The 25,271-nt window shown below is 41.2% G+C and overlaps 1 protein-coding gene across 3 annotated transcripts in view; it reads left to right on the forward strand.

Annotated features, from left to right (window-relative positions):
• The window catches only part of ADAMTS3 (ADAM metallopeptidase with thrombospondin type 1 motif 3), a 187,996-nt gene that overhangs the window by 41,729 nt on the left and 120,996 nt on the right, over nt 1-25,271 (forward strand). For all 3 annotated transcript variants that reach the window (XM_038400570.1, XM_043513265.1, XM_038400574.1), the window contains one exon: nt 22,792-22,948. In XM_038400570.1, coding sequence (XP_038256498.1) covers nt 22,792-22,948 — 157 coding nt within the window. The remainder of the gene's footprint in view (nt 1-22,791; nt 22,949-25,271) is intronic.

The raw sequence follows: 25,271 nt of genomic DNA on the forward strand, positions 1-25,271 counted from the left end.
TGAGTAGCACAGGGATGACTGGGACTGTGGAATCCAGTTCCCATCATGCAGTTTTCTCCACCCCATAAGCCCATCACTATCCCATAATTTTCACACCCATTTTGAAAAGCCAACGGCCCTGTGCAGGACTTGTCTCTGTCCACCATCTCTGACAGAATCATGGAACCTGCACAGCTCTGCCCCATTGTCATGAGTGTTGCAAGTACAGCACACATCATCCTCCAGTATTTGCAGAGCCACAAGAAGAGCCATGGGGAACTTGCTGATTTCCTGGAGGGCAGATTGTTGTGGGACACAGTGAGACCCAATTCAGGGTTGTTAGTGGCATTCATGGAGCAGCTGCAAATGGTGGAGAGCCTTTTCTGAGCCCAAGAAACAAGCACTGACTGGTGATATTGCATCATAATGCAGCCCTGGGATGATGAGCAGTAGATTACTAGACATCCACTGTGGGGTCCATTGTGATACAAGTGTGCAGGGTCAGTAATCGTCTACTGCTATGCAGGACTGCGCCTTTCTGCAATGTGCTGGACATAATGGATAGATTTGCAGCAGTGGGGTTCCTGAACTGTGGTAGAGTGATAGACAGCACGCATATCGTTATTTTGGCACCAGACCATCTTACCACATAGTACATCAGCAAAAAGGGCTACTTTTCTACGGTTATGCAAAGCTGGTGGATCACCAGGGATGCTTCACCAACATGAATGCGGGTTGGTCAGAGAAGGTGCATGATGCTCACCTCTTTAAGAACCCGGGACTGTCCAGACAGCTACAAGCAGGGACCTTCTTTCCCAACCAGTGGATTATAGGTGGTGGTGTTGAAATGCCAATATATATCTTGGGGGACCCAGCCTACCCCGGCTCATAAAACTGTACACCGACAGCACCAAGGAAAGAGTCAAGTACCAGCTTAGCAAGTACAGAATGACAGCTGAATGTGCTTTTGGTAGATTGAAGGGACACTGATGTTTACTCATCAGATTGGATCTTAGTGAGAAAAACATCCCAATGGTTATAGCTGCCTGATGTGTCCTACATAATATCTGTGAATCAAAGGGGGGGGAGGGGAAATTGCAGCCAGAAGGGCAGAGGTGGAGCAGCTGTCTGAGTTTGAACAGCCAGACACAAGATTATTGGACAAGCTCAGTGCATAGCACTATATCTGTCTGAGGGAGTCTTTGAAAGAGCATTTTAACAATGAGCCACAGTAATGCATTGTGGTGTACTGTGCTGTACCTGGCCATGCAATTTGGGGCCTGTTAGGAATTTTGTGGTGCTCGCTGCACATCTATGAATATAACACTGACATTGCATCTTTTAATGTTGTGGTGGTTGTGTAAATTTTTAATTATTTCTCTGTGTTAGTCATTGAACTTACAGGTTGTGTCAGCATCTATAGGGAACTAATAAAGATTAATTATTTTCCAAACAAAAGAGTTTTATTGAGTAATGAAAACACCTCAGGAAAAAAAAATCTGTACAAGTTAATAGTAAATACATTAAAACCTGAATAAATGTAGGACAGAGCGTGAAGAAGAAGGAACATTCATGTCCATTTTAGCTGTATGTACGCTGACCTGTGAGAGCCACAGTTGATGTATGTGAAGCTGTGGTTGTCCTTACTGTCCCTCAGGGTAGAGCGGTAGGGGTAGGGATGTGGCCTCTGATGCTATGTGGGGTGCTTGGGGGGGATGTAGGGAGGGGCGATACTGCAATTTTCCATGCACTGCAAAGGAGGCAAGTCTGGGATTATTGAACCTGTAGGTACTCAAGAGTCTTCAGCATTTGCGTTTGCTGCTGGAAAAGCCTCATTACGCCCTGGTGCATCTCCCTTCCTCTCTTTTTCATGCTGGGACTCCTGGACCTTCCTTCTGTCCACTTTCCCTCTCTATACAGTCAGCAATATTCATCCTTCAGGCCTTCTGTTCACAGTCTGATGCAGTAGCGGCTTGCAGGATCTCATTGAACATGGCATCCCGAGTCATCTCCTTGTCTGGCTCAGACTATATGCAGGTGCGGAAGGGGAACCCATCACAGTTGCAACAGCTGCAGCAACAGATAAAACAGGTACTATTGTTGGTATAGTCACAATGGAAATCTGAAGTTTAAAATTCATAACTCCCTTCTATTGCTCCCCAGAGGTTTTAAACAAGACTTTTTCTTATTGACTCTTCTGCTTCACAGTGATTGTTCGTGGTGCCACTCACAGCACCAGCCACAGTGACTATGGCCTGCCGGGGTGAGGGAAATTAGGAGGAATTGCTCAGTTGCATGAAACCATATGGGAGAATAGGGCAATGGCACTGGATACTGGCACCAATTTCCTCAGTCGGTGGTGATTTTACAAGATATCTCACTCCTGAGGGTAACAAAGGCACAGAGAAGACAGCTGCTGCTGGCATCCCAAAGCTGCCTAGGCCCATATGCTGCTAGCCTGTGTATTGTAATGGTTCCTGCCAGAGTTATTGCTGACTGGTGTGGGAAAGTGTCCTGTTTCAGAGGAAGAACTAAAGCTGCCATCCCTAGAAACCTTCAGAAGATTGCAGAGTACCTCCGTGGCAGTTTCATCAAGATCTTTCTGGAGGATTCAAGGGACATCCATCTGTACATAAACAAACAGGTCCATGTGGCCTCCCCTGCCTAACTCTAGAGAGAAATGAAAACCAGATAACAACTCTACCTCTCTCTGTTGTACCTCTTCTAGTATGAATAAATTTAATGAGAAGTCAATAGTTGTGTCCTGCTAAGCTGATGGAAATAAATGTACACACTTAACTTGAGATTCCTTCCTCTGCACTGGGGTCACCCGTGCTTGACTGCAGGGACTGACTGAACTGTGGTGAAGTCTCAAACAGGTCCTGGCTTGAGGTGTAGCAGGACCCTGCAGTCGCATGTCCCTCCTTCACCACCACCTCCTCGTTCTTCTTAGTCATACCAGGGATGTGTGGCTCAGAATCCTTGGAAGTATCCACTGTGGTGTATGGGGTGGTGGGGTCTCTGCTAAGTATGGCAAGCAGCTCTTTTTAAAAACAGCAGCAGGTCTGTGGCTTGGCACCAGATTGGTTGTTGGCCTCCCTGGCCTTCTGATATACTTGCTGCAGCTGCAGTTCCTTCACTTTCACTTGGCACTGCTGCTGATCTCTTCTGTACCCCTTCTCCTGCATCCTCCATGCAATCTGCTTATTCATGTGGATGTCTGTGGCTAGTCTGTAGCTGTCCTTGCACAGCTTCTTCTCCCCACAGGCCCCAGAGATCCAGTATCTCCTGCCTACTCCAGGCTAGAGTGTGTCTGGAGCATGTAGCCAGCATGGTCAGCTGGGCAGTTGTGCACTGCAGTGGAGAGCTGCTAGAGACGTGCTCACCAAGCTGGATAACTCAGGAAGAGGCCTTTCAAAAAGGCTCAGAGTTTTAAAGAGGGAGGTGGGCTTCCATGGTGACTCCCTGGGTAGTGGAGTTTACAGTTGTGATCAGAGTGGTCAGAGACGGGCATTGTGGAACAGCTGCTGGAGGACTGTTCGGGTCAACACAGGTAACCCAGTGTCTATGCTCACAGTGCATGGACTGCAGTACATAACCATGGCTCAGTGCTACATGGTGTTGCTGTGTTGGCATAAAAGGGCTCTTTCATTGGTGGGAGACAAATTGAATTGTAGACATGCGTACAACTAGGTCAGCGCAAGGTGGCTTATGTCGACCTGCATTTCTAATGCAGACCAGGCTAGGTGTGCATTTGTTGAGCGAATGAACTTAGAGTCCACTGGTCAAGCCAGTGGTACTTATGAGCTGCAAATACTTATTGCTTCTAGTCTCCCCCCCCGCCCCTTTAAAATAATATAACTACAAAATTAAATGCAAAAAACTAGAGTTGATCTCACAACCTTAATGCTGCATTAAGTACTCAAAAGACAGGAGATTGCAAAATGTAAAGTTGCTTCAGTAATGTTAACTCAGCCACATTGCACACAAATGATCTGATCCAAGGTTCATTTAAGTCAGTAGTAGGCTTTTCACTGACATCATTAGGCGTTGGATCAGACCCATATATCCTTTTCTATTGCTTTCCCCCTTGTTAATGTATGCCATAAAAAAACCCCTAAGGTTTACATTTTATATGCAGGATGTGCACTGTGGCTGATATTTCATCCTGTCCATGCCTCACAACGGAGGATGGAATTGTCCAAAGATCATAAATATATTTGGAGGTTACTGGTAAAGAAATCACACATTTTGTTTCCTTTTTAAAGTGTGTTCCTGACTGACTTAATTGGAGGGCATATTTTATAGTTACCTATTACAGGAAAGTGCCTCTTTAAATATACTTTTTTTGTTAATTATTTACTAATGGGTCAATTGGTGCAAACTACACAGCTTAAAATATTTCCAGAATATTTTGCTCTTCTTTAAATTCCCATGTTTTCAAAGAACAAATTAGCAGAAGCAGTTGACTCTTGACCAAATATATCCATGTGGGGTGAAAAATAATATCTACACAGTGAATTTAAGGTACGTCCCTGGAGGTACAAATTCAGGAAACCTATAATCAATTTTTCACTTACTGGAGCTCTATTCTGGTGGGGGCAGGCAGAGGGAAATGTGCTGCAGGCAAAGCATCCTTCTTTGCTTTTATTTTTCTTTCAATAAATCAGCCAGTGTTCAGTGTGGCTCCAAAAAGTTTTCGTCTTTGGATTAAAAAAGCGAGCAGCAGGTAACTGTGACGCAGGTTCTGCACACTCACTGAACTGAACACACCTTAAACTAACAGAGGGTGAAAGGTGGTAGTGTTTTGAGCTGAATCTGTGTTTTTAGACGAGGCAGCACGTTTTCTATAAAAGCACATTTATACCAACTCCTTAAGAAGTTTAGACTGGAGGGCTGTCTCCAGAAACTGCCCCCCCCTTCTGCCAAGTCCCATGTGTTTGTCTTGGCAGGACTGCAGTGTCTGCTTGGCTGGTGCTGGGATATTAAATTGATGGAACACAGAGCTCTTGATGCTTTTCATTGGGGCTTCTATTTAGTTAGAGGCAGGATAGAGTTCTGTCAGCCACCTGCAATTGTCCAATGGAGAGAAAAGGGAGAAATAAGAGGAAAAAATCCTGAAAGCATTTTCCGTTTCATAAATGATGGTCGAGGGAAGCACTTTTTGGGAAGTAGCGACATTTTTGTTAAAAGGTTGGATCCATCTACATTATTGTGGTATCTGTTTGCCTGTATTCTGGTTCCACCCTGTCTGCAGAAGGTGAAATAAATGACGGTAGTGGGTGTAACTAAATTCAAACAATCCGGTTTTGTAGTTCTATCTTGTCGTATATTGGGAATGAAGATATATAAAATGTGCTGTTCCAAAATATACATCTGTTGTACAAAGCAAAGCTGTATCCAGAATGCTTTTATACTACAAAGTTTTGTAGCTACCTAGTTCCAGCCATCTATTCAAAGATCTCAAAGCACTTTGCATACTTTGGTATGAGATTACAACCTCCATTATCATCATGCCAGTTTTACGGGAACTCAGGTTGGGGAGTGGGGTAGTTAAGCGGTTTGCAGAGGTAAGCATAGTTACCAGATTTCCCAACTCTCAGGCTTATGCTGTAAAATTCATGCAGTATGTATTATAATCTTCATCTCTATTTCATTTGTAAGGCAGGTGAGTGAAGTGGTCTGATAGTATCAACATTTATTACCATATAGGGAAATCAGAATGTTGGGGGTCAGGTATGGTTCCTCACTTCTCGTTTGGCAGAAAGTGAGTGTGCTGTGCAGGCTTTAGGAGTGCCTTCCTTTGCCATCTAATGACCCTTATGACCAAAACTGTGCTATGGATTCTCTCTCCAGAGAGAACCAAGTCAAGCCCCCCCTCAGCCAAAACAGCAAGAACTTGTAAGGGGGGGGCAGATAGAGGGACTTGGAAGACCCTCTGGAAAAAATCTCCTCTTAAAACCATATACAACAGTTATTGCAAGCTTAAATACCACATTATGCTTTGTCCCAGGAAATGCTGTCACTTGCACACAGCCAGCTACAGTATGCTGCTTCTCTTCTTCCCAATCTGTCAAGCAAATGGGTCAGAAAACACAGCAACCAAACCTCCAAAATCCTCTGGGGTCTATTTGCCTCCACTGTCTTGGTCAGAGAATCTTGCTTTGGGGATCAGTCATCTCACAAACAGGGGAAAAAGTTGGCTAACAAATGGTCTGAGTCATAGTACATTCCTTGCAGCTTCCTTCTCTGTGTTCCAAGTTCTGATGTCAAGATGGGGGAGCACTCTTCCACAGATCTGTTTGCCATCTCTTTGAATGTCAAGCCATGCTGGCCTGTCTCTAATTGCTGATTTCTCAGGCAACTCACAGATGGTTTTGCAATCTGATGGAACTGTGGTTCCCTGACCCCTCACCTTCAAAGATTCCAACTACCATCCCTCTTGTCATGTCTCGTTATGTTCTGATTGCTTTAGCTCATAGACTCAGCTTTCCACAGACAGGCATTGGAGCCACCCTAAGTTCATCAGTGTGATCTCACAGAGGCAGTTAGTTGTTAATCTTATAGCATAAAGATTTTTCATGTAAATTTACCAACAGTCATTCAGTCAAAATGTCAGGGATTTCCGTTAGAGTATGTTCATTAGAGGCAGGTGGAGAGAGGAAAAGGACCTTCATGTAAAAATTTCAAAGCATTGAAGTCCCATTTTCAAAAGAGGTTTAAGAACACAAGTTTCATTGAATATTTCATTGGACTTGGACTCCTTAGTCACTTCAGTGCTTTTGGAAATTTTAACGCAGAAATTTTTCCTTAATAGCCATTGTCTTAACTTGGAGGCTTTCTCCAAATGCTGTCCTCTGGCATGTATCAGGAAATTGTTTTATCCAATTTCTCTTCACCTGTCTCTGGTGAATGAGGGTCTGTAGTATTCCTTGGATACCTGAGAAATCCTAAAACTGTAGTTGGAGAGGTCCAAGGACTTTGGTCCTGTGAGGAATTGGACCCGGGAAGTTAGGGCTCCACATTTAAGCTTCTTGAAGGCTTCTTGGTAAAAGGTACCTCCTCTCTTCTGATCCTGCACTTTGACCTCATATATAATGTGCTGTATTTACATAACTTTCCTGACTGATTCTAGTCCCTTTTGTATTATTCCGTTGTTAATCTGTTTTTAGTGCATCAATTTAAAAAAAAAGAATAATCTGTTCCATTTTAAGGTTAGTTTTTGGGGACTGAGCACCCTTCATTTTTATTTGAATTTTAGAGTTTCAGTAGCTGTTTGTCATTTCATATTTCAGTTCTTCATAATAAAAGCACTGTGTCTGGTGCCCCAAAATTACCTCTTTGGATTACAGGGTGCCTCATTTTCAGTGCATCCAGGAGAGGACCCATCAACTTTGCTTTGCAGATCTGTTTATGAGAAACCCTATACATTAAATAGAGGCTCTCTTGAGAGATGTGGGGGCATACTATACATTTACCTTGAAACCGAATCCTCTGCATTCATATCCACCATCACAGAGTCAGTATAAAGGTAGTGTACATATTAGATGATAGAGACATCTTAAAAATGCGCTCCATTCCACAGAAGTAACAAGATGTCTGGGACCGTCTTTCCATTTATTGTATATTCCCTCACACAATGGATTTGTACTCTTATAGAGGCATCTGGGTGCAACCAAATGGTGGTAATGACCCAGTGAGTTTGTAGTCTAAGAGTGTGAGCTGGTATTGTATAGTGCAACACAAAGATAACAAGCATGAAGTATTGTGTAGTCTATACACATACACTTTTTTTTAGGAGAGTGTCTGGGTTTCGCATTCATCCATGCCCATTCCAGGCACATAAGGCAATATGCAACAGGTCCAAAGTCTGGGCATGGGAAGGAGACTATTCTTTTTGACAAATCCTCTGGAGCATAGGAAGCAGGAGGGCAGGTAGGCAGTGATGAGAGCAGAAATACGGTCTTGGGTGTAACATCTTGATGGCAACGAATCATATTTTCGTGGTTTTACAGAGAAAAGCAATGAAGGGATTTAAGAAAAAGAAGAGACCTTGTATGACCGGGAGGTAGCACCATCTTGGCTGCAGAGCTGACCTTAGCCCTTATGTCTTTGCAACTGACCCCAAGGCATGCCATATATTTTGGGGACCTGGCATGTCATAATGTATAAATGTGGTATTTCTGGTTTGTATATAAACATTCATTTTATTTCTGAGCCAGCTTTGGAGAATGGTAACTGAAAGCTATTAGTTGTTAACATCTCAGTTCCGTAGAACTTGATACTGAGGATTGTTTTAAATTTCAAAGTATACTTCTATACAGTAATATAGGAACAGGGTCAGTTTTAAGAACACAGTTGACATGCAGCTTCCTTGGGCTTTACCACTGGCTTTGGAACAGGTTGATTAAAACCCACAAGAATGCAGATGACTCCAAGATCCCAGGAAAATGTTAAGTTTGTTTTTCAAAAGACAAAACAAAACAGTTGAAGACTGGCATTGTTACGGATCCAAATAGCTGTTGTCTGGATTACTTTTGCTTGTAGTGGTATTTTTACTGTAGGTGCATATTTAGTAGGGCTGTCAAGTGATTAAAACATTAATTGCAATATTAAAAAATTAATCACCATTAATTGCACTAATATAATAGTATTTAAATATTTTTGGATGTTTTCTATATTTTCAAATATATTGATTTCAATTACAACACAGAATATAAAGTGTACGATGCTCACTTTATATTTATTTTTGATTAAAAGTATTTGCACTGTAAAAATACCAAAAGAAATAGTATTTTTCAATTCACCTAATACAAGTACTGTAGTGCAATCTCTCTATCATGAAAGTTGAACTTACATGTGTAGAATTATGTGAAAAAAATCTGCACTCAAAAATAAAACAATCTAAAATTTTAGAGCCTGCAAGTCCACTCAGTCCTAATTCTTGTTCAGCCAATCACTCAGACAAACAAGTTTGTTTACATTTGCAGGAGATAATGCTGCCTGCTTCTTGTTTACAATGTCATCTAAAAGTGAGAACAGGCATTCTTATGGCACTGTTATAGCTGGCATCGCAAGATATTTACGTACCAGATGCGCTAAAGATTCATATGTCCCTTCATGCTTCAACCACCATTCCAGGGGACATGCATCCATGTTGATGATGTGTTCTGCTCGATAACAATCCAAAGTAGGGCAGACCAATGCATGTTCATTTTCATTATCTGAGTCAGATGCTACCAGCAGAAGGTTGATTTTCTTTATTGGTGGTTTGGGTTCTGTAGTTTCTGCATCGGAATGTTGCTCTTTTAAGACTTCTGAAAGCATGCTCCACACCTCATCCCTCTCGGATTTTGGAAGGCACTTCAAATTCTTAAACTTTGGGTCGAGTGCTGTAGCTATTGTTAGAAATTTCACATTGGTACCTTCTTTGAGTTTTGTGAAATCTGCAGTGAAAGTGTTCTTAAAATGAACAACATGTGCTGGGTCATCATCCGAGACTACTATAACATGAAATATATGGCAGAATGTGGGTAAAACAGAGCAGGGGACATACAATTCTCCCCCCAAGGAGTTCAGTGACAAATTTAATTAATGTATTTTTTTTGTATTGAATATCATCAGCATGGAAGCATGTCTTCTGGAATGGTGGCTGAAGCATGAAGGGGCTTATGAATGTTTAGCATATCTGGCACGTAAATACTTTGCAATGCCAGCTACAGAAGTGCCATGCAAATGCCTGTTCTCACTTTATGGTGACATTGTAAATAAAAAGAGGGCAGCATTATCTCCTGTATATGTAAGCAAGCTTGTTTGTCTTAGCGATTGGCTGAACAAGAAGTAGGACTGAGAGGACTTGTAGGCTCTGAAATTTTACATGGTTTTATTTTTGAGTGCAGTTGTGTAAGAAAAAAACCCTGCATTTGTAAATTGCACTTTCACAACAAAGAGATTTCACTACAGTGCTTGTATTAGGTTAACTAAAAATACTATTTATTTTGTTTATAATTTTTACAGTGCAAATATTTGCAATAAAAATAGTATATACTTTGATTTCAGTTACAACACAGAGTACAATATCTGAAAATGTAGGGAAAAAATTCCAAAATATGTAATAAATTTCAATTGTTGTTCTATTGTTTAACAAGTGTGATTTAAAACTGATTAATCATGTTTTAATTTTTGAGTTAATCACGTGAGTTAACTGCAATTAATCGACAGCCCTAATATTTAGCAGTCTTCACTGAAGATAATTTTTAACATCATGCACCCATTTGAGAGGTCTTTTATTTTCATTTCAGAGGAGAAAAGAGTTGCAGAAATTAGTTTCTTATTACAGGATACATTAAATACAATTCTGGAGCACTCCAGTTGTCTGGACAGTATGCTGTCATAGTGACATGAAATTTATGTGCATAGGAAATGTCAGTGCAGAATTCAATGGCACATCAGCACCACGCATAGCGGTAATGCTCAGATTTGATCCTTCTTATAGCCTTTTTTAGTGCAGTGTTTGCTAAGGCAGCAGACTCAGCATTCATGGAATAGAGTTCAAGCAGTGAACTGTGAGATGCAGTTTAATTCACAAATAACATGTTATAGAAAAGTATTTTGTCCATTTAAAGCCAAATAGACACACAAAAGGCTTTTCTCATCCATAGTAAACAAAAAAGAAACAGACAGCCCCCCAAAACAACGCTGCCCTCAGCCGAACTGATGTTAAAAATAAAGCAGGGTTTTCATCAACTACTTATCAGACAAGGCTTACTTCAACCTTCATGGGTGATGAGAAAGCAAAAACCCACTTCTGATTCTCCTCTAGCCTCCATCTCTCTGTCTTGTGTCCCAGTTCTTTGTCGTTTATATCTTGCACCTCTTAAGAATTAGCTGTCTTTCCTCATTACTGCTCAGTAGCTCTCCTACAAACATCTATTGATGTAAACATCCTGGGCAACAGGGTTGGTTGGCTGTTCATTGAGGAAGAGGAGGATTAATGCTCTCTCAGGAAAAACCTGTGTGAGACCCAGTCACATAATGCAGCTCTGACTTTGAGGAGCTCTTACTCACATGAGCCCTCCTCTTGCCTTTGGTAGCATTGCTCACTGTTTCATTAGAAATAGGTGATATGGCAGACCTGAAGGAAATAGATCTTTAATGAGCATGCATGGAGGCCATTGTTATGTGCCGAGGGGCCTGTTTTTGTCCATTAGCAGACTGGCCACCAATTTGCAATGCTGAGCTCCTGGTATCACATCAAACTTGGTCTCTCCTGAATCTTGACTTTTGCCAGTCCTACTCAGCATACTAATCACCTGTGTGATTAATGATTGAACATTTGGACACCATGATTCTTCTCTGGATTTAGCTTCTTACACGTAGAGTGATGAGGTTGGAAGGGCCAACTCACTGATCCAAACATATGCTCACCATTAAACATTCAACCCTTGCAAACCGTTTCTACACTATAAGCTGAAATAAACAACTTTTATCTCATGGACACATGATGCACATTTCAAACCAACCTCCCTCCACTTCTGCTTTTTCCTGTTCTAAGACTAGGGAAAACCGGGTATCATAGAAACCGTTGGCAAATCTTGGCTTTATAATGGCAGCCACTATAACTGTGCTAATTAGCTATGTGAGCTGTTCCGCTCTCTGGCTGTCCTTACTGTCAGAGGCTGGAGGGTGGGCTTTTCTAAAAGTTCAAAGAGAATTATGCTCCCATCTGTCTTTGTAATCAAGGGAAGTTTGAACATCAGACTTCCGCAAATGCTTTTGATAGTTCCACCCAGAAAGTTCCCCTAATATTCAAGTTAAGCATATCAGTATTTAATCTTCAGTCCATATCTCCTTGTTTTACTGCTCCAACTCAATGGTCCTTTCCTCTTACATTAATATCCTTTGCATATTTATATAGAATCATGTTCCCCCTTAAATGCTGTTGATTTTGGCTAAATAAATGTAATTCCTTAGTGTAACTTTCCTTGTTAGGTTATTTTCTCTAGTCTTTGTATCATTTTGGATTTTCTTCTTGGTTTTTTATTTTTTCAATGTCTTGAGGTTAAAAAGTGCATAATATTGCGGGTTTGATTTTACCAGCAATATTTTGTAGTAGTAGTACATTTGCTCCTAGCCTGAGAGAGATCCCTCTGCATGCTATACAAACCAGAGCAAAACTGACCACCTTCCTAGTGGCCTTTTACTTTGAACTCAGGACCTGGTTCTGCTCCCATTTCAGTCAATGGGGAGTTTTGCTTTCAGTTTTTATTCTGTCATTACCTCTGGATTATAGAAACATAGAAATACAGGTCTGGAAGGGACCTCAAGAGGTCATCTAAACCAGTTCCGTGTGCTGTGGTAGAACCAAGTAAACCTAGACCATCCCTGATAGGTGTTTGTTCAATCTGTTCTTAAAAACCTCTAAGTATGGGGATTCCACAGCCCCACCCCATGCAAGTCTATTCTAGATGTTAACTACCCTTGGAGTTAGGTTAGATATTACAAAAACTTTCTAAATCTCCTTCTAAATCTGAAAATGAAGCCCATTACTTCTTGTTCTGCTTTCAGTGGACATGGAGAAACATTGATCACTGTCCTCTTTATAACAGCCCTTAACAGACTTCATGTATGTTATGAAGACCCCCTCAAGCTTCTTGACTTAAGACTATGCATGCCCAGTTGAGTTTGGGTTGAGGTGTGATGGGAGAGCTGCGTGGGGAGGTTTGGTGCATAGATCTATTTTGCATTATCTACCTAGGTTGTATGACACCCATCGCTGTATTATCTGAGTGCCTCACAATCATTAATGACAGGTTTCAAAGCGGTAGCCATGTTAGTCTGTATCAGCAAAAAACAATGAGGAGTCCTTGTTGCACCTTAAAGACTAACAAATTTTATTTGGGCATAAGTTTATGAGGCATAAATTTAGGCTCAAATAAATTTGTTTGTCTCTAAGGTGCCACAAGGACTCCTCATTGTTTTTACAATCATTAATGAGTTTTATACTTGTGGCAGCCCTTGAGGTCGGGTATGGTTGTTTCCATTTTACAGATGGGGAACTGAGGCACACAAGAGTAACTCGTTTGGACATGGTTGTACAGTAAGCATGTAGGAAAGCTGAGAGTTGAACCCAGACCTCCAGTCTCAGTCCAATATGAAACAGCGCAGGTAATGGACTGATATTTATTTTCAGGTCTTACTCTCACAAAGCTGGTAAGGGTTATAAAGCTTCCTCATTTAGCGGTAATAGTTTTGTTGTGGTTTTGTTTGTCTATTTTAGATACTATGGAAAATAGTAATAATAAGCAGGTAAACTTACTAGAACTGCAATCTTTAAACTAAACATTTGCATTAATTTGGCGGAATCATTGTACACATTAAGATGTTGTTAATTTTACTGCTTTGCTTGTCAATTAAACAACGGTCCAGGGCTTCAGACTATACTTTCCTGTATTTCCTCATAAATATGTTTTTGTGGAGAACTTTTTCCACTACCTACTACTTCACTGAAACTCCACTGCACTCTTTTTTGGTTTTTTTTGTTTTTCTTCAAATGAGCCTTTTACAAAAGGTGTTGTAAGCACCTGCTTGCTTTTCTCCACTGGCTAGGGATTTGTAAAATGTTCTGTGCTGAAATGCAAAGTTTTCAGTGGCGATCAGCTGAAAATGTAACGGCTGTATAAGGGTGGACCATATAAACCCAAACTCCTCCCTCTCCATCTGCTTGGAAAATTGCAAGCTCTTTTTATTGATCCTTTTTTGGAAAAGGTTCCTCAGGAACAAAAGCTGGATTCTGTATTTGCACTGGCAGTAGACTGGAAAAATGTAGCTAAAACACCAAGGTTGATGGTCTATATATGATTTCCACTAGAAGAGAGATATTGTATATTTACAAATTCACCTTATGGTATTCTTTAGTTGTAAATACCATTTACACCCGATAGTTAACTGTAAACCTTAGTACAGTAGTTGAGCTTCATATATAGCACATTAGTCTATGTAAAACTGGCTGAGCCATAAGATCTGGATTAGAGAGAAGTGCAACAATTCAGAAAAATGTAGAAAGAAAAGGAGTACTTGTGGCACCTTAGAGACTAACAAATTTATTTGAGCATAAGTTTTCGTGAGCTACAGCATCCAATGAAGTGAGCTGTAGCTCACGAAAGCTTATGCTTAAATAAATTCGTTAGTCTGTAAGGTGCCACAAGTACTCCTTTTCTTTTTGCGAATACAGACTAACACGGCTGCTACTCTGAAACCAGAAAAATGTAGATATTTCTAGAGATGTGTGGGGATGATCAGTTCCCATCCAAGTAAAATTCCTATTTGTAAAAGAATCAAAAGAAGAGAGAGTGAGAGAGAGTACTGAGTAAACAGGTTCTGCAAATTATTTATATAGCTATGAATTCTCTGTTCTTATCCGTGGACATTCTGCTTCAGCAGCTCTAATTTCCTTTTTGTTGTGTGGGTTTTTAAGTGTCACTTGCTAAAGCATCTCAAACCATTAATATTTAAGAATCGTTGGGTACCAAAACAAAATTCCCCACTTCTTCACTCATACTCTACATCTGTTAAACTTCCTTTATTTCTATGGCGCATGGACAATAAAATGCTTGAAATGGCCCAATTTTATGGGTGTTAAAAATTCCAGGCATCCAACCTTAATGCTTTGCAGGTAATTTAGCTCCACCAGATATTGTGGACTAGCTCCTCAGCTGTGCCAGAAGTCTGTTTGTGGCATGTGAAGATGGAGGGAAGATCTGAGCTGTTTTGAAAATCTAACCAGAGGTGTCATGGTGGCAGCTGCTGAATGCCGAGCAGCTTTGAAACTCTGGCCTCTTATTTAGGACCCTTAGGAGATGTTACTCTTTTTTGAAAATCTGGCTAATTGTAGATGGTAAACACTTGGAAATCTAGCTCTGAGCTGAAAAAAATTGGGTCTATTTCTTTCACAAGTGTGGCACTGCTGATTGCAGTGGAATTACAGCAGTGTCAGTGAGAGAAGATTGTCTCTCTTTACCGTAATTTAACATCTATTTTAGTGTAATAACATTACTGAATATCACTTAGTCTCATCTCTGACGGTTAGTTACATTCATTCAAGATTAAGGGCTTGATTCTATTTTCACTTACACCAGCATAGATCAGGGTTAACTCTACTGAAGTCCAGTGGAGTTTCCACTAGTATAAAGCTGGTCAAAGTCAGAGGAGAATCAGGCCCCAGATCTGTATGAATAAGCATAGGTCAGTATGAGACCTGAAGGAAATAATCAGGTTCATATATAATTGTCTAGTCAATGCAAGTGACAGTTGCTGCTTAAAGAAAAGGAGTACTTGTGGCACCTTAGAGACTAACAAATTTATTTGAGCATAAGCTTTCGTGAGCTACAGCTCACTTCATCAGATGTATTTGGTGCTGCTTAAAATCCCATCAGCTCCTGTTTTCATCAGCCAGCATATCGGGGAGAGGGAAACATGGGAACCATGTCCTGCTTCACACAGTTCTGGCATGGAGGGGAGTCTGTTTTTTGTGGAGTTCTGTAACTACTGCTTGCATGGTTGGGAATCCATTCTGTCTGTGAGGCTGGCTGATCACGGCATGCCTTAGTTCAGGGGTTCTCAGACGTTTGTACTGGTGATTCCTTTCACACAGCAAGCCTCTGAGTGCATCCCCCCCATACATTCAAAACACTTTTTTTATATACAATATTTAACACCATTATAAATGTTGGAGGCAAAGTGGGGTTTGGGGTGGAGCCTAACAGCTCACGACCCCCTATGTAATAACCTCGCAACCCCCTGAGGGGTCCCAACCCCCAGTTTGAGAACCTCTGCCTTAGTTAGAAAAAGGAGTATGAAGAGGGGAGAAGATCAGGAATTAGTGCAGACTGTAAACTGTACAGTACATCAGAATAACAGAAGTCCTAGCCCTCTTCTTTTGCATTGCAGTTTTAAAGGTTGAAATTCCTCATGGAACTTTGCCAATATTTTAATAATTTAATTTTCCTTAATAGACAAAAGTGGATCTTTTGGATTTTTGATTCTTTGGCTGTACCATAATGCAGTTTACATGCACATACAGGTTGTAGGATACTGGTAGTCTTTGGGGAATATATCTTAAAGGGATAGGTGGAGAATGACGTGTGAAAGAGGTATACAGATGGATCAGCTCCACTTTTCTGTATGCAATACCTTCCCGTTTGTACCAAAATGGTGAGACTCAGGGCAGTGCAGGGCCAGCTGCAAAGCACACAAGTGTCCCAAAGGCACAAGCAAAAAATCAGTTTTGAGCTACAGTAGAGGCAGAAAGATCAGACTAGAAAGGTAAATCAATAGGGAAATGCAAAAGATAGACATAGGTGCTTGATAGCATAGAATATATAAAAAGAAACCACACATCAGAGCTTGTTGTGATCAGTGCTTAGGATGCTACTCTACAGTACCCATCTGAATTTTTTTCTGGGATGGATGGATGGATGGCTAATGTGTAAGCGTACACCCATGTTGCCTAAAACGTGCTTTTTTTTTTTTTTTTGGCTTTGCCATGTGCCCTTTGGCTTTTCACTGCTCCTTGCACTGAACTTCTATGCCTTTTGCTCCACAGTGGAATCTCAACTAGATGTGTTAGTGCAAATGGTCTTTGTATGCTTGACCCCTCCCCCCTCCCATAACTAGCTTGTTACCTTACCACAGAATAGAGCCTAATGTGTTTTCCCAGATCTGCATTTTGTTTTTGTATATGATGACCAGATAACCCATTGGTCGTCGACTGCCCTGATTTGTGAGGGGTAACTTGGGTGACCACACTGAAACACCCCCCTTTTTAATCCTGGTTTCCATATAATCTGCTCATCTCCAACCCAGCAGCAGCACCTCATCTTTGTTTGAAGCAATCCCATGACCTCCTCTCAAGTTCCTCCACAGTGGCTAGGCAGCAAGATGACATTAGGATATGTACTCTTTGATACCATGTCTCTCAATTCTGTTTCTTGTAATATAACCTGAAATTTGTAGAGACACAGAGAATTTCCCTGAGTGAATTTGGTAAATGAATTAATATTTTTTAATTCCCGTTACAAAAACAGTAAATCCTTGATTCTGCCACCCCAGAGCTGGACTCTCTAGTCCTGCCTGGCTCCTTGCTTTCCTGAGAGAAGGTTGGCTTGAGTGACCTCACCTGGACTGGGCCATGAGGGTGAAACTGTGTTCTGCCCACAGAGAAGGCTGAGTTCTGCAGTAAGAGACTCCGTATTGGGGAGGAAGCAGAAGACAGACATTTCCTTAGGCCTTTGACTTTTTCGGCACCAGCTTCTGCAGTGCCTTGGGGTAAAATCCTCTAAAAGGCAAATGCAGTAACATGACTGGGAATGAGGCAGACAGATTGTTCAGATGAATTGTTAAAAGGTAAAATACTATAATTTCTCTCAGAAAAGGCTCTGCCACAGAGAGGTCTGATTGAGCCTGACTTCTATTTGGAGCCCTATCAGAGTTGTTGCGAACTTCAGAGGTGGACATTTCCCATGCTGCCATTGATGACCGGTCTGCTTTTGTCCCCAAAGCTGCGAGTGATCCAAAGTACCATTAGAATGGATCTGTGGGCCTTAGCATGATGCAGAACACTTGTGCACAGATACAAGTCCTTTTGTATGTGGGCACAAGGTGTGTTACAACAAGCAAGGCAGAGGCTTGCAGTCCCAGAATTCTCTAGTGTCAAGGTGGCTGAAGTGCTTTGGCATGGGACTTGAAAATGCTGGAGAATGAAGTCCTTTGTTCATCTACAGAGTAAGTGCAGCAGCAGCAGTATATAAGCTTCTCCAATGGGCTCCATTGATGTACCTCAAACCTTCTCTGGAATGATCACCCTTCCCGGGCGGGTGGCTATTCAGTTCTTAGCCTCTCCGCCGAGGTCGCCAGCATGGGTGCTGGTTGCAAAGATGTTTTTTGATGTGGAACTGGATTGAGTCTCTGACCTCATTTCTCCTAGGTAATTAGATGGTAATGGCTTTTGGTTACTACTGACCCAGGATGGATGTGAAACTGATTCAGAGCTGAAAGGCTCTATATCCCATTACTAATACTGTGACACAACCATGGACTGACACGGTATCAAGTTATAAAAACAGGATACTGAACCTGTTAAGATAGGAATGCATACAAGTCTTAACAGGTTCTGTGTTTATTGCCACCCATTCCAGTTGTTCAGTGACTTTGTAATTTAATATTAACTGTTAGATCAGGAACACATCCATAGAATGCCATTAAATGCCAGGAAATGTTGTTAATAAAAAGGTAACATTCTCATTGATTAAGATTGCATTACTAACTTTAAATCAGGGACACTATATTAACTATTTGTGTGCAATCCAGATGTATGTCTAGGCAAGAACACTGTTATGCATCTTTTATGGAAAATCTGGTGTATGCTGCAGTTTGTGCCTGATGATGATGCAGTCAGAGTAGAATATGCTTTCTAAATTGAGCTGCTGTTCTGCTTTGCTAGGTATGTTTGTATGGCAAGTCATCCTGAACCTATGCCATTTTTGTTTCTGTGTTTATAATGTTTCAATTTGCATTTCGTAATATCAACTCAGATTAATTTTGCATGCTTACACGAAATTGGACACTTGCTTTGGGTACTGTTCGCTGTAGAGTAATACTTTTTTTTTTAAATGAACATTTCCCCCCCCTTTAAATAGCAGAGTTACTGGGGTGGCAGAAGGTTAAGTGAAGAGGAGTGTTATTAGGTACAGTAAATGAGTTGGGGTTTTTTGTGGTAGGTCTGTCTTAAAAACATGGTTTATATTCTGTAAATACAAAAAAAAGTTGAAATTTCACTTAATTCTTGCAACTTATTCTGGTATTCCTTGTACAAAAAGGCACCCACATTATGAATAATATAATTATGGGCTCCTTTCTTTTTTGTAGACTTAACACAGAAAAGAAAAAAACGCATTTTAAAGCTGGGAAGGGAAGCCAGAGTTACCTTTTGGACTTCACGCTGCCTTTGGGACACAGCTACTTTCAAACTGTAGGCAAACAGCTTTGTAAAAAGTGGGTTATTTAAACAAAATCTGTGTGCCAGAATAAGGTCTTACACCAGTAACATAGCAACTGTAGGCACAAACTCACTTTTTGGCCAGAAAAATGGCAAGAAAATAAACCATTAACATGCAAAGGGACTTGTTCATTCCCAATCTAATAATGCTGGTTATCCACATGAAAGGGAAAAAACTGTGATGTTACTTGACTTACTCCAACCTAAAAATCACAATGATTACTGCTACTCATAATAAAAATAAAGGAAAAATGAAACAGTAGTATTTACAGTTACTTAAATTCCATAATATTTAAGGAATGTATTACCATCATTTATTCATTTTTATGGTTAACAGATGATTTTATGATTTAAGTGAATTCAGTCAAACTGTTTCAAAACCCTCCTGAAAAAATGATGTAGGCAAAATATGTGGTTTGGCTCCTGACTCTTATGCACTGAAGTAAATATTCTTCATGCAGTAAAGCATTTTGAAAACTAAAGCTGTCTTTAAGAAATAATAAAATCACAATGACTTTTGCTCAGTAGGAGTGCTGTTGGAAATCATAGATATTTCAGGTAAGTTTTATTGATGATTGTAATTGATATCACCTTTCACTTCCTTTAGACATTTCTCTCTAATAATTTATAACATAGGGTCCAATCCTGATACTACTGGACATAAGGGTTGCCAGTTTTGATTGGATGTATTCCTGGAGGTTTCATCACATGACCTCTTTAATTAAAGATTAATCTTTAATTCCTGGAGACTCCAGGACAATCCTGGAGGGTTGGTGACCTTAGACAGTACTTACTGCTGTTTAAAGGCAAACCCACTGATTTCAAGGTATAGCAGTGATAATCAAGTAGGAGATCCAGCATGCTGTACATTCTTATGGATATAAGAGTGCTACTTTTCAGTACACCTCCCATTCTTCAAATTCTAAGGAAAAAAGCGGTGGTAGGTGATAAAGTGTTCATGACACTTTGAGGGAATTTTTTTGATGACTTCTCAAATTTGTAACTTTTGCATTTTAAACCTTCACAGATCATTTACATCTGACATATTGAGACCGAGTTGAAATAATTTTTTCTATTTTGTACAGAACATGCACAGTGTCCTTATGATTCAGAATTGAAATGCAAAACTTTGGTAGGTGTTGGAACTCTGTCCCAATGCAGGTCTGCAAAATTACTGATATAGAGTGGCTGCCTTTGAGCCTTCTCGATCCTGTGCTGCTCCAGTGGCTGAAGAGGCACCTGATGTAACTCCCCGAGGCCTGTTTAATTTAAAGCTTCCTGGAATCCAGAATCTTCAATGCATGTACCAGCCCCGACACACTTCTCACACCAGGCCTTGTAAGCAGATCCCTGGTGGGACCTAGGGCTTTTGTAGCCTCTTGATGCTGCTCTGGCCCTTTTGCCCAGCTTGGACCGGGGGTTAGGCGCTCAGCCCAGAGTTCAGCTTCCAGCAGCTCCCGTTCAATGCACCAGGATCTTTTGAGTATCTGGACCCAGTTGTGGGTGTTGAGCACTTTCGAAAGTCTGGCACTAAATCTCATCTTATTCCACACAGTATATGTACAGTGTGGTTACAGGCAGGGCCATAACTTTGAAATTCATGGCTCAAATGCATTTAAATCCTCTGCTAGAATGTTACATTGAAAAGCTCTTTTGCACTGAATTTCTTTGGTTTCTGAAAAGAGAGGAGAAGAATAATCAATATGCAACTCTAAGGATAATGCATTGAAATAAATGCATGTTAGTCAGCGTGAGAGTTTGAAATGTCTTACTGGTGAAAGGCTTTGTCACACTCTTATTTCTTTTTCTAGGGGGGGCCCATACTCAGGTGTTAGCCTCAGACAAAGCTTATTTCTACCATTTTAGGAATGCCACCATGCCTTTCCTCTTGCACTCTGATGTGACACTTGCGATGCATAACTGTGACTTTATGGTTGGATCACTGCAATGTTACACATTATATACTGGGTTACGCTTCATCCTAATCTGATATCTGGAGTTGATGAAGAAGGCTGCACCACGTTGACTGATTGGGAAATAATATAAGAGATTCTGCTCAGCTGCTTGTTTGCTTCTGTACTTACCTGTACATTTCTGTGCAAGCCTAGCATTTGGGGCTTTATTTGTAGAGGGGAGCTCTCAGAAATGCAGCTAGGGGTTTGCCTGTCACCCACATACCAGCCCCCGCAGCTCCGAGGGATGCTCGACAAGCTGGCAGAAAAGGTTGTACTTGGGGCTGTATTCTTTTCCTAACCCTCTCATCCTGCCACCTGAACCCTGTCTAGTCTGGAGCCTATCCCCCACAGCAAATGCAGCCCACATGGAGAGAGGACTGTGCTGAGTTCAGTTGGGAGAGGAGATGGAGCTGCTGACGTGGCTGTCTTGCACTCTACCCCTTACTCCCCAAGGAAGCACTGTGATCCAGGGGCAGAGAACCCCTCTGCACTTGGAAGGAGGGGTGCACAGCCTGCCCAATATTCCCACATTTGGATGTCTGTGTAACTCGGATATTTGGATGCAAAGTGACTACATCATACCATAGGGGAGAGAATATTGAACAACATTACAGAAAGATGGGTTGCATAATGATTGTTTCTAGTCACTTTCTTGCCTGGTACATACGTTTGTATATAGGCGTTCATATTATGCCTTTAAAAGTAGGTGGCAGAATGCTCAAAATAGAATATCCCTCTGTTTTTTTTTTCACTGGTATCTCCAAATAGTCTGCATATGGCCGGTCACTCTGCCAAACAGAATGTAGGCTGCTGCTCTCTGAGTTAAAGGAAGTTTGAAAGCTTTTTCTTTTTTTTTTTTTTTCTTTTCTTCCCTCGGATTTTTTTTTTAAGAAAGTCTTCCCTTTGATTACACTGCTTAATTCTCTCTCCATTGCTTGCTATGATTTACATTTAAGTTATCGGAAGATGACTTTTTGCCAAATGATCATAAACCTGAATCTCCTTTCGCTCCTACCTGCCTGTTTTATGCTGATGTAACTTGTTCCAGTAAGTTTAGTCCCGGTTAATACCAGTGTCAGTGAAAGCAGAGTTAAGCCATACATCTTTAAAGTCCAGTTCACAGCCCTCCCAAGAGAAAGATGCAGAGAGAGGGATTTGAATGACCTGTTAATCCACAGGGATCAATAATTAGGGGGTTGAGTGGCATGCAGTTGTTTAGGGGGAGTGCCCAGGTGACTGTAGTCTAGTAAAATTAAGGCCCAGTCCTGTAAGGTGTTGAGCACTTCTTGCGGGATGCTGAGCACAGACAAATTGAAGACACTCGGCACTGCATTCCTCAAGTCATAAATATCTGTATTTTCATTACATACAAATGCTAGAATTCCTATAAAACTTGTGCCTTAGGCATGTATTTTGGTGTGTGTGTGTGTGTGTGTGTGTGTGTGTGTGTTTACATATGTATGACTCCCATTAATGCCTATGAGAGCTAGTCTATGCACAGGTCAAAATGCTCTGTAGTTAGAAATATTCTGGATCCTGTGTAAAGCCCAAATAAAATCAGTTAGGTTTGTTTTTATTTTACTGTGAAGTAATCTGTGTTATGGTCAGCTGCTGGCTGTTTTCAGAGTAGCAGCCGTGTTAGTCTGTATTCGCAAAAAGAAAAGGAGTACTTGTGGCACCTTAGAGACTAACAAATACTTTTCACACATCTTTAAAATGTCAGTAGAAGCTTATCAATGTATCGAGTCAGGAAAATGGATTTTTGACATACTTTGTGCTCTTCCTCTCCTCCCTCCTCACCAGGCTGGAATGATAAGAACTGATAAGGATGAATATTTCATTGAACCTTTGGAAAGAGGCAAACAAATGGAAGAAGAGAGAGGAAGAATTCACGTGGTCTACAGGAGATCAGCTGTAGCACAAGATCCCGGCGACATGCTCCTAGACTTCCATACGGAAGGTACAGCAGATGTCCATGGTTGCTTAGAAATCTATTCCAGATAGCAGTAGCTTCTTCCATTAGCCTTTGAAAAAGGCAATTTTGACTAAGATAGATGAAAAATAAATTGTCACTGAAATCTTTCCTTGGTTACATATACACAGTGTGCCCTGATGACAACAACAGGTGTTCGTGCATATCTGAGAGCAGAACTTGGCCATGAATTTTTTTTTTTTAAAGAAATGTTGCAAAATACTTTGCTCTTTAGAAGCCTGATCCTGCTCTCATTAAAGTCAATGGCAGAATTCCTATTGACTTCAGTGGAAGCAACAATGAGCTCTACATAATTTGAGAAGATATTGTGGGATATTTCATGTAACTAGAAATGCTCACTCACATGAATTTAATATCACACACAGCTTACACAACTTTTGTTTAAACTTCTGGGGTTTTGTTTCTTTCCTCAGTAATAGTGATGTTGTACAAATGGCTGTGATTTTTAAACCCTTGTCTACTGAATATGATTGATGCAATTTCAAAATAATTGGTTTGATAGGATATGTTTTGACATAGCCAAGAGTTGCCCTCAGTTTTCAAGCCAATGTGGTTGGTCCATCTGAAAATAATTATTGTGCAGTCTTGTCTGTGAGACTTTTTTTTTCTCTTTAACTTTTTACAAATGCTTGAGGGCCCAAGACATAGAGGAGCAAATAGCAACTTTTCTTCAAATAAGGCTGGACACATTGAGGTGTAGCACAGGGTGCGAGATTTTAAAAAAGGCTTTTGTTTTTCAAATGCATCAGAGAAACAGCTTTTTGATATTTGTGAGCTGTCTAATCCAGGGCTTCTCGACCTGAGAACAGGTTTCAAGGGGTTGTGACCCTACTCTTTCTCCATGTTTAGAGGAAGGTGGGAGGGCCCAGACATTTTCCTGTTATAAGTTGAGTGGTGGTACAGTATGGAAAGGATGAGACCCGCTGCTCTAAGCCACTGGTTGTTGAAATGTCTAGCAGTGGAATACATGTTCATGGGCCGAATGGGAGGGTCGTGGTGATCTCAAGCTGACCCTCCTGAAAACGTTAAGAGATTCTTCTTTTCGTTTTGACACCACAGGTTTTCTTATTGAAGTGTAGGGAAACTTTTTTTCCCTCTTCAGTGCTCTAACTTTTCTCCCCACCCTCTTTCAGTTTTCCACCCTCCGCCAATTGTCTGTGCACCCCTGCCCCAATAATAAGGCATAAATCTGCGCTTGCAATTAACCAAGCCTTGAGAGGTATTGTTTATGGAAATGGAAACACCAAGGTAGGTAAAATCTTTGGCAGACAGAAAACATTGCTCCACAGCAAGTCGTCGCAGAGTTAAATTGTCCATTGTGGGTTGGCAGCTTCTCTCCAAAAGATAGCAGCTTTATAGCTAATCCCAGCTAGTTTCTACCAAGTTGAACAGCCCCTTACCTCTTAGCAAGCAGTACAGGCTGATTTACACAGAAATATTGGGCTCAGCAATACCTTATTGTATTGTAAACTATTTGCAAACCAGTCTGACTGAATCTGAAGAGGGTCAGAGCCAATGCGTACTTGATGATAAGAGGAGCAAGCTGCAGAGCAGCTGGATCTGGTCTGGTGAGCTTATGGAAACAAGCTCAGCATTGCAGTCTCCAAGCAGCCGCCTTAGGGTGCTAGCCTTGATCCATACAAGTCCTGTGCCAGCTCAGGTTGTTGCAAGCTTAGGAGTGCAGTAAACTCCACTCCATGCAGCTGCTGCAAGGGGAGGGGAAATGGGGATAGAGACTGGGGTCCCTCTGCTTTAAATAAACTGGAAAATTGGTTGTTTCATTTGGAGGCAGTGAGGGACAATGGGGAGTGGGGTACTGCAGCCTCCTTTCTGACTGCCAGATGGTGGTGATGGGATTACCTAATTTAAGATTCCTCTAGCTGGGTGTCGGTCAGACAGGGAAAACCACTATCCCTTTCTCTCCCACCAGTGAAGTTCCTACTTGGTATGTTCAGAACTTCTCAGCAGCCCACAGTCCCCAGCTGGGGAGAAATGAAAACCTACTCTCATAGGAAGTGGAAGGGAAAAATTGGGCAATTGTGTAAGCAGTATCTAGGGGTCAGACGTGGTGGGGAAGGAAAGTGCTCTTCCAAGCTTTGCCCACAAAATAAGCTCTGCCCACATGAGATGGCATGCACAGTGGATTGCACAGATGTTCAAAACATGACCACATATGCTATCTGCGTTGATTGAACTTCGCTTCTCCTCAGCAGGGTCTGAATGCACATGTGGGCTGTACTGAGCTCCTCATGCTTCTCTTCCCCTCAGTGAGGCTGGCCTGTTCCACTGA

The sequence above is a fragment of the Dermochelys coriacea genome, chromosome 4 (assembly GCF_009764565.3).
Source record: "Dermochelys coriacea isolate rDerCor1 chromosome 4, rDerCor1.pri.v4, whole genome shotgun sequence".
NCBI classification, from domain to species: Eukaryota; Metazoa; Chordata; order Testudines; family Dermochelyidae; genus Dermochelys; species Dermochelys coriacea.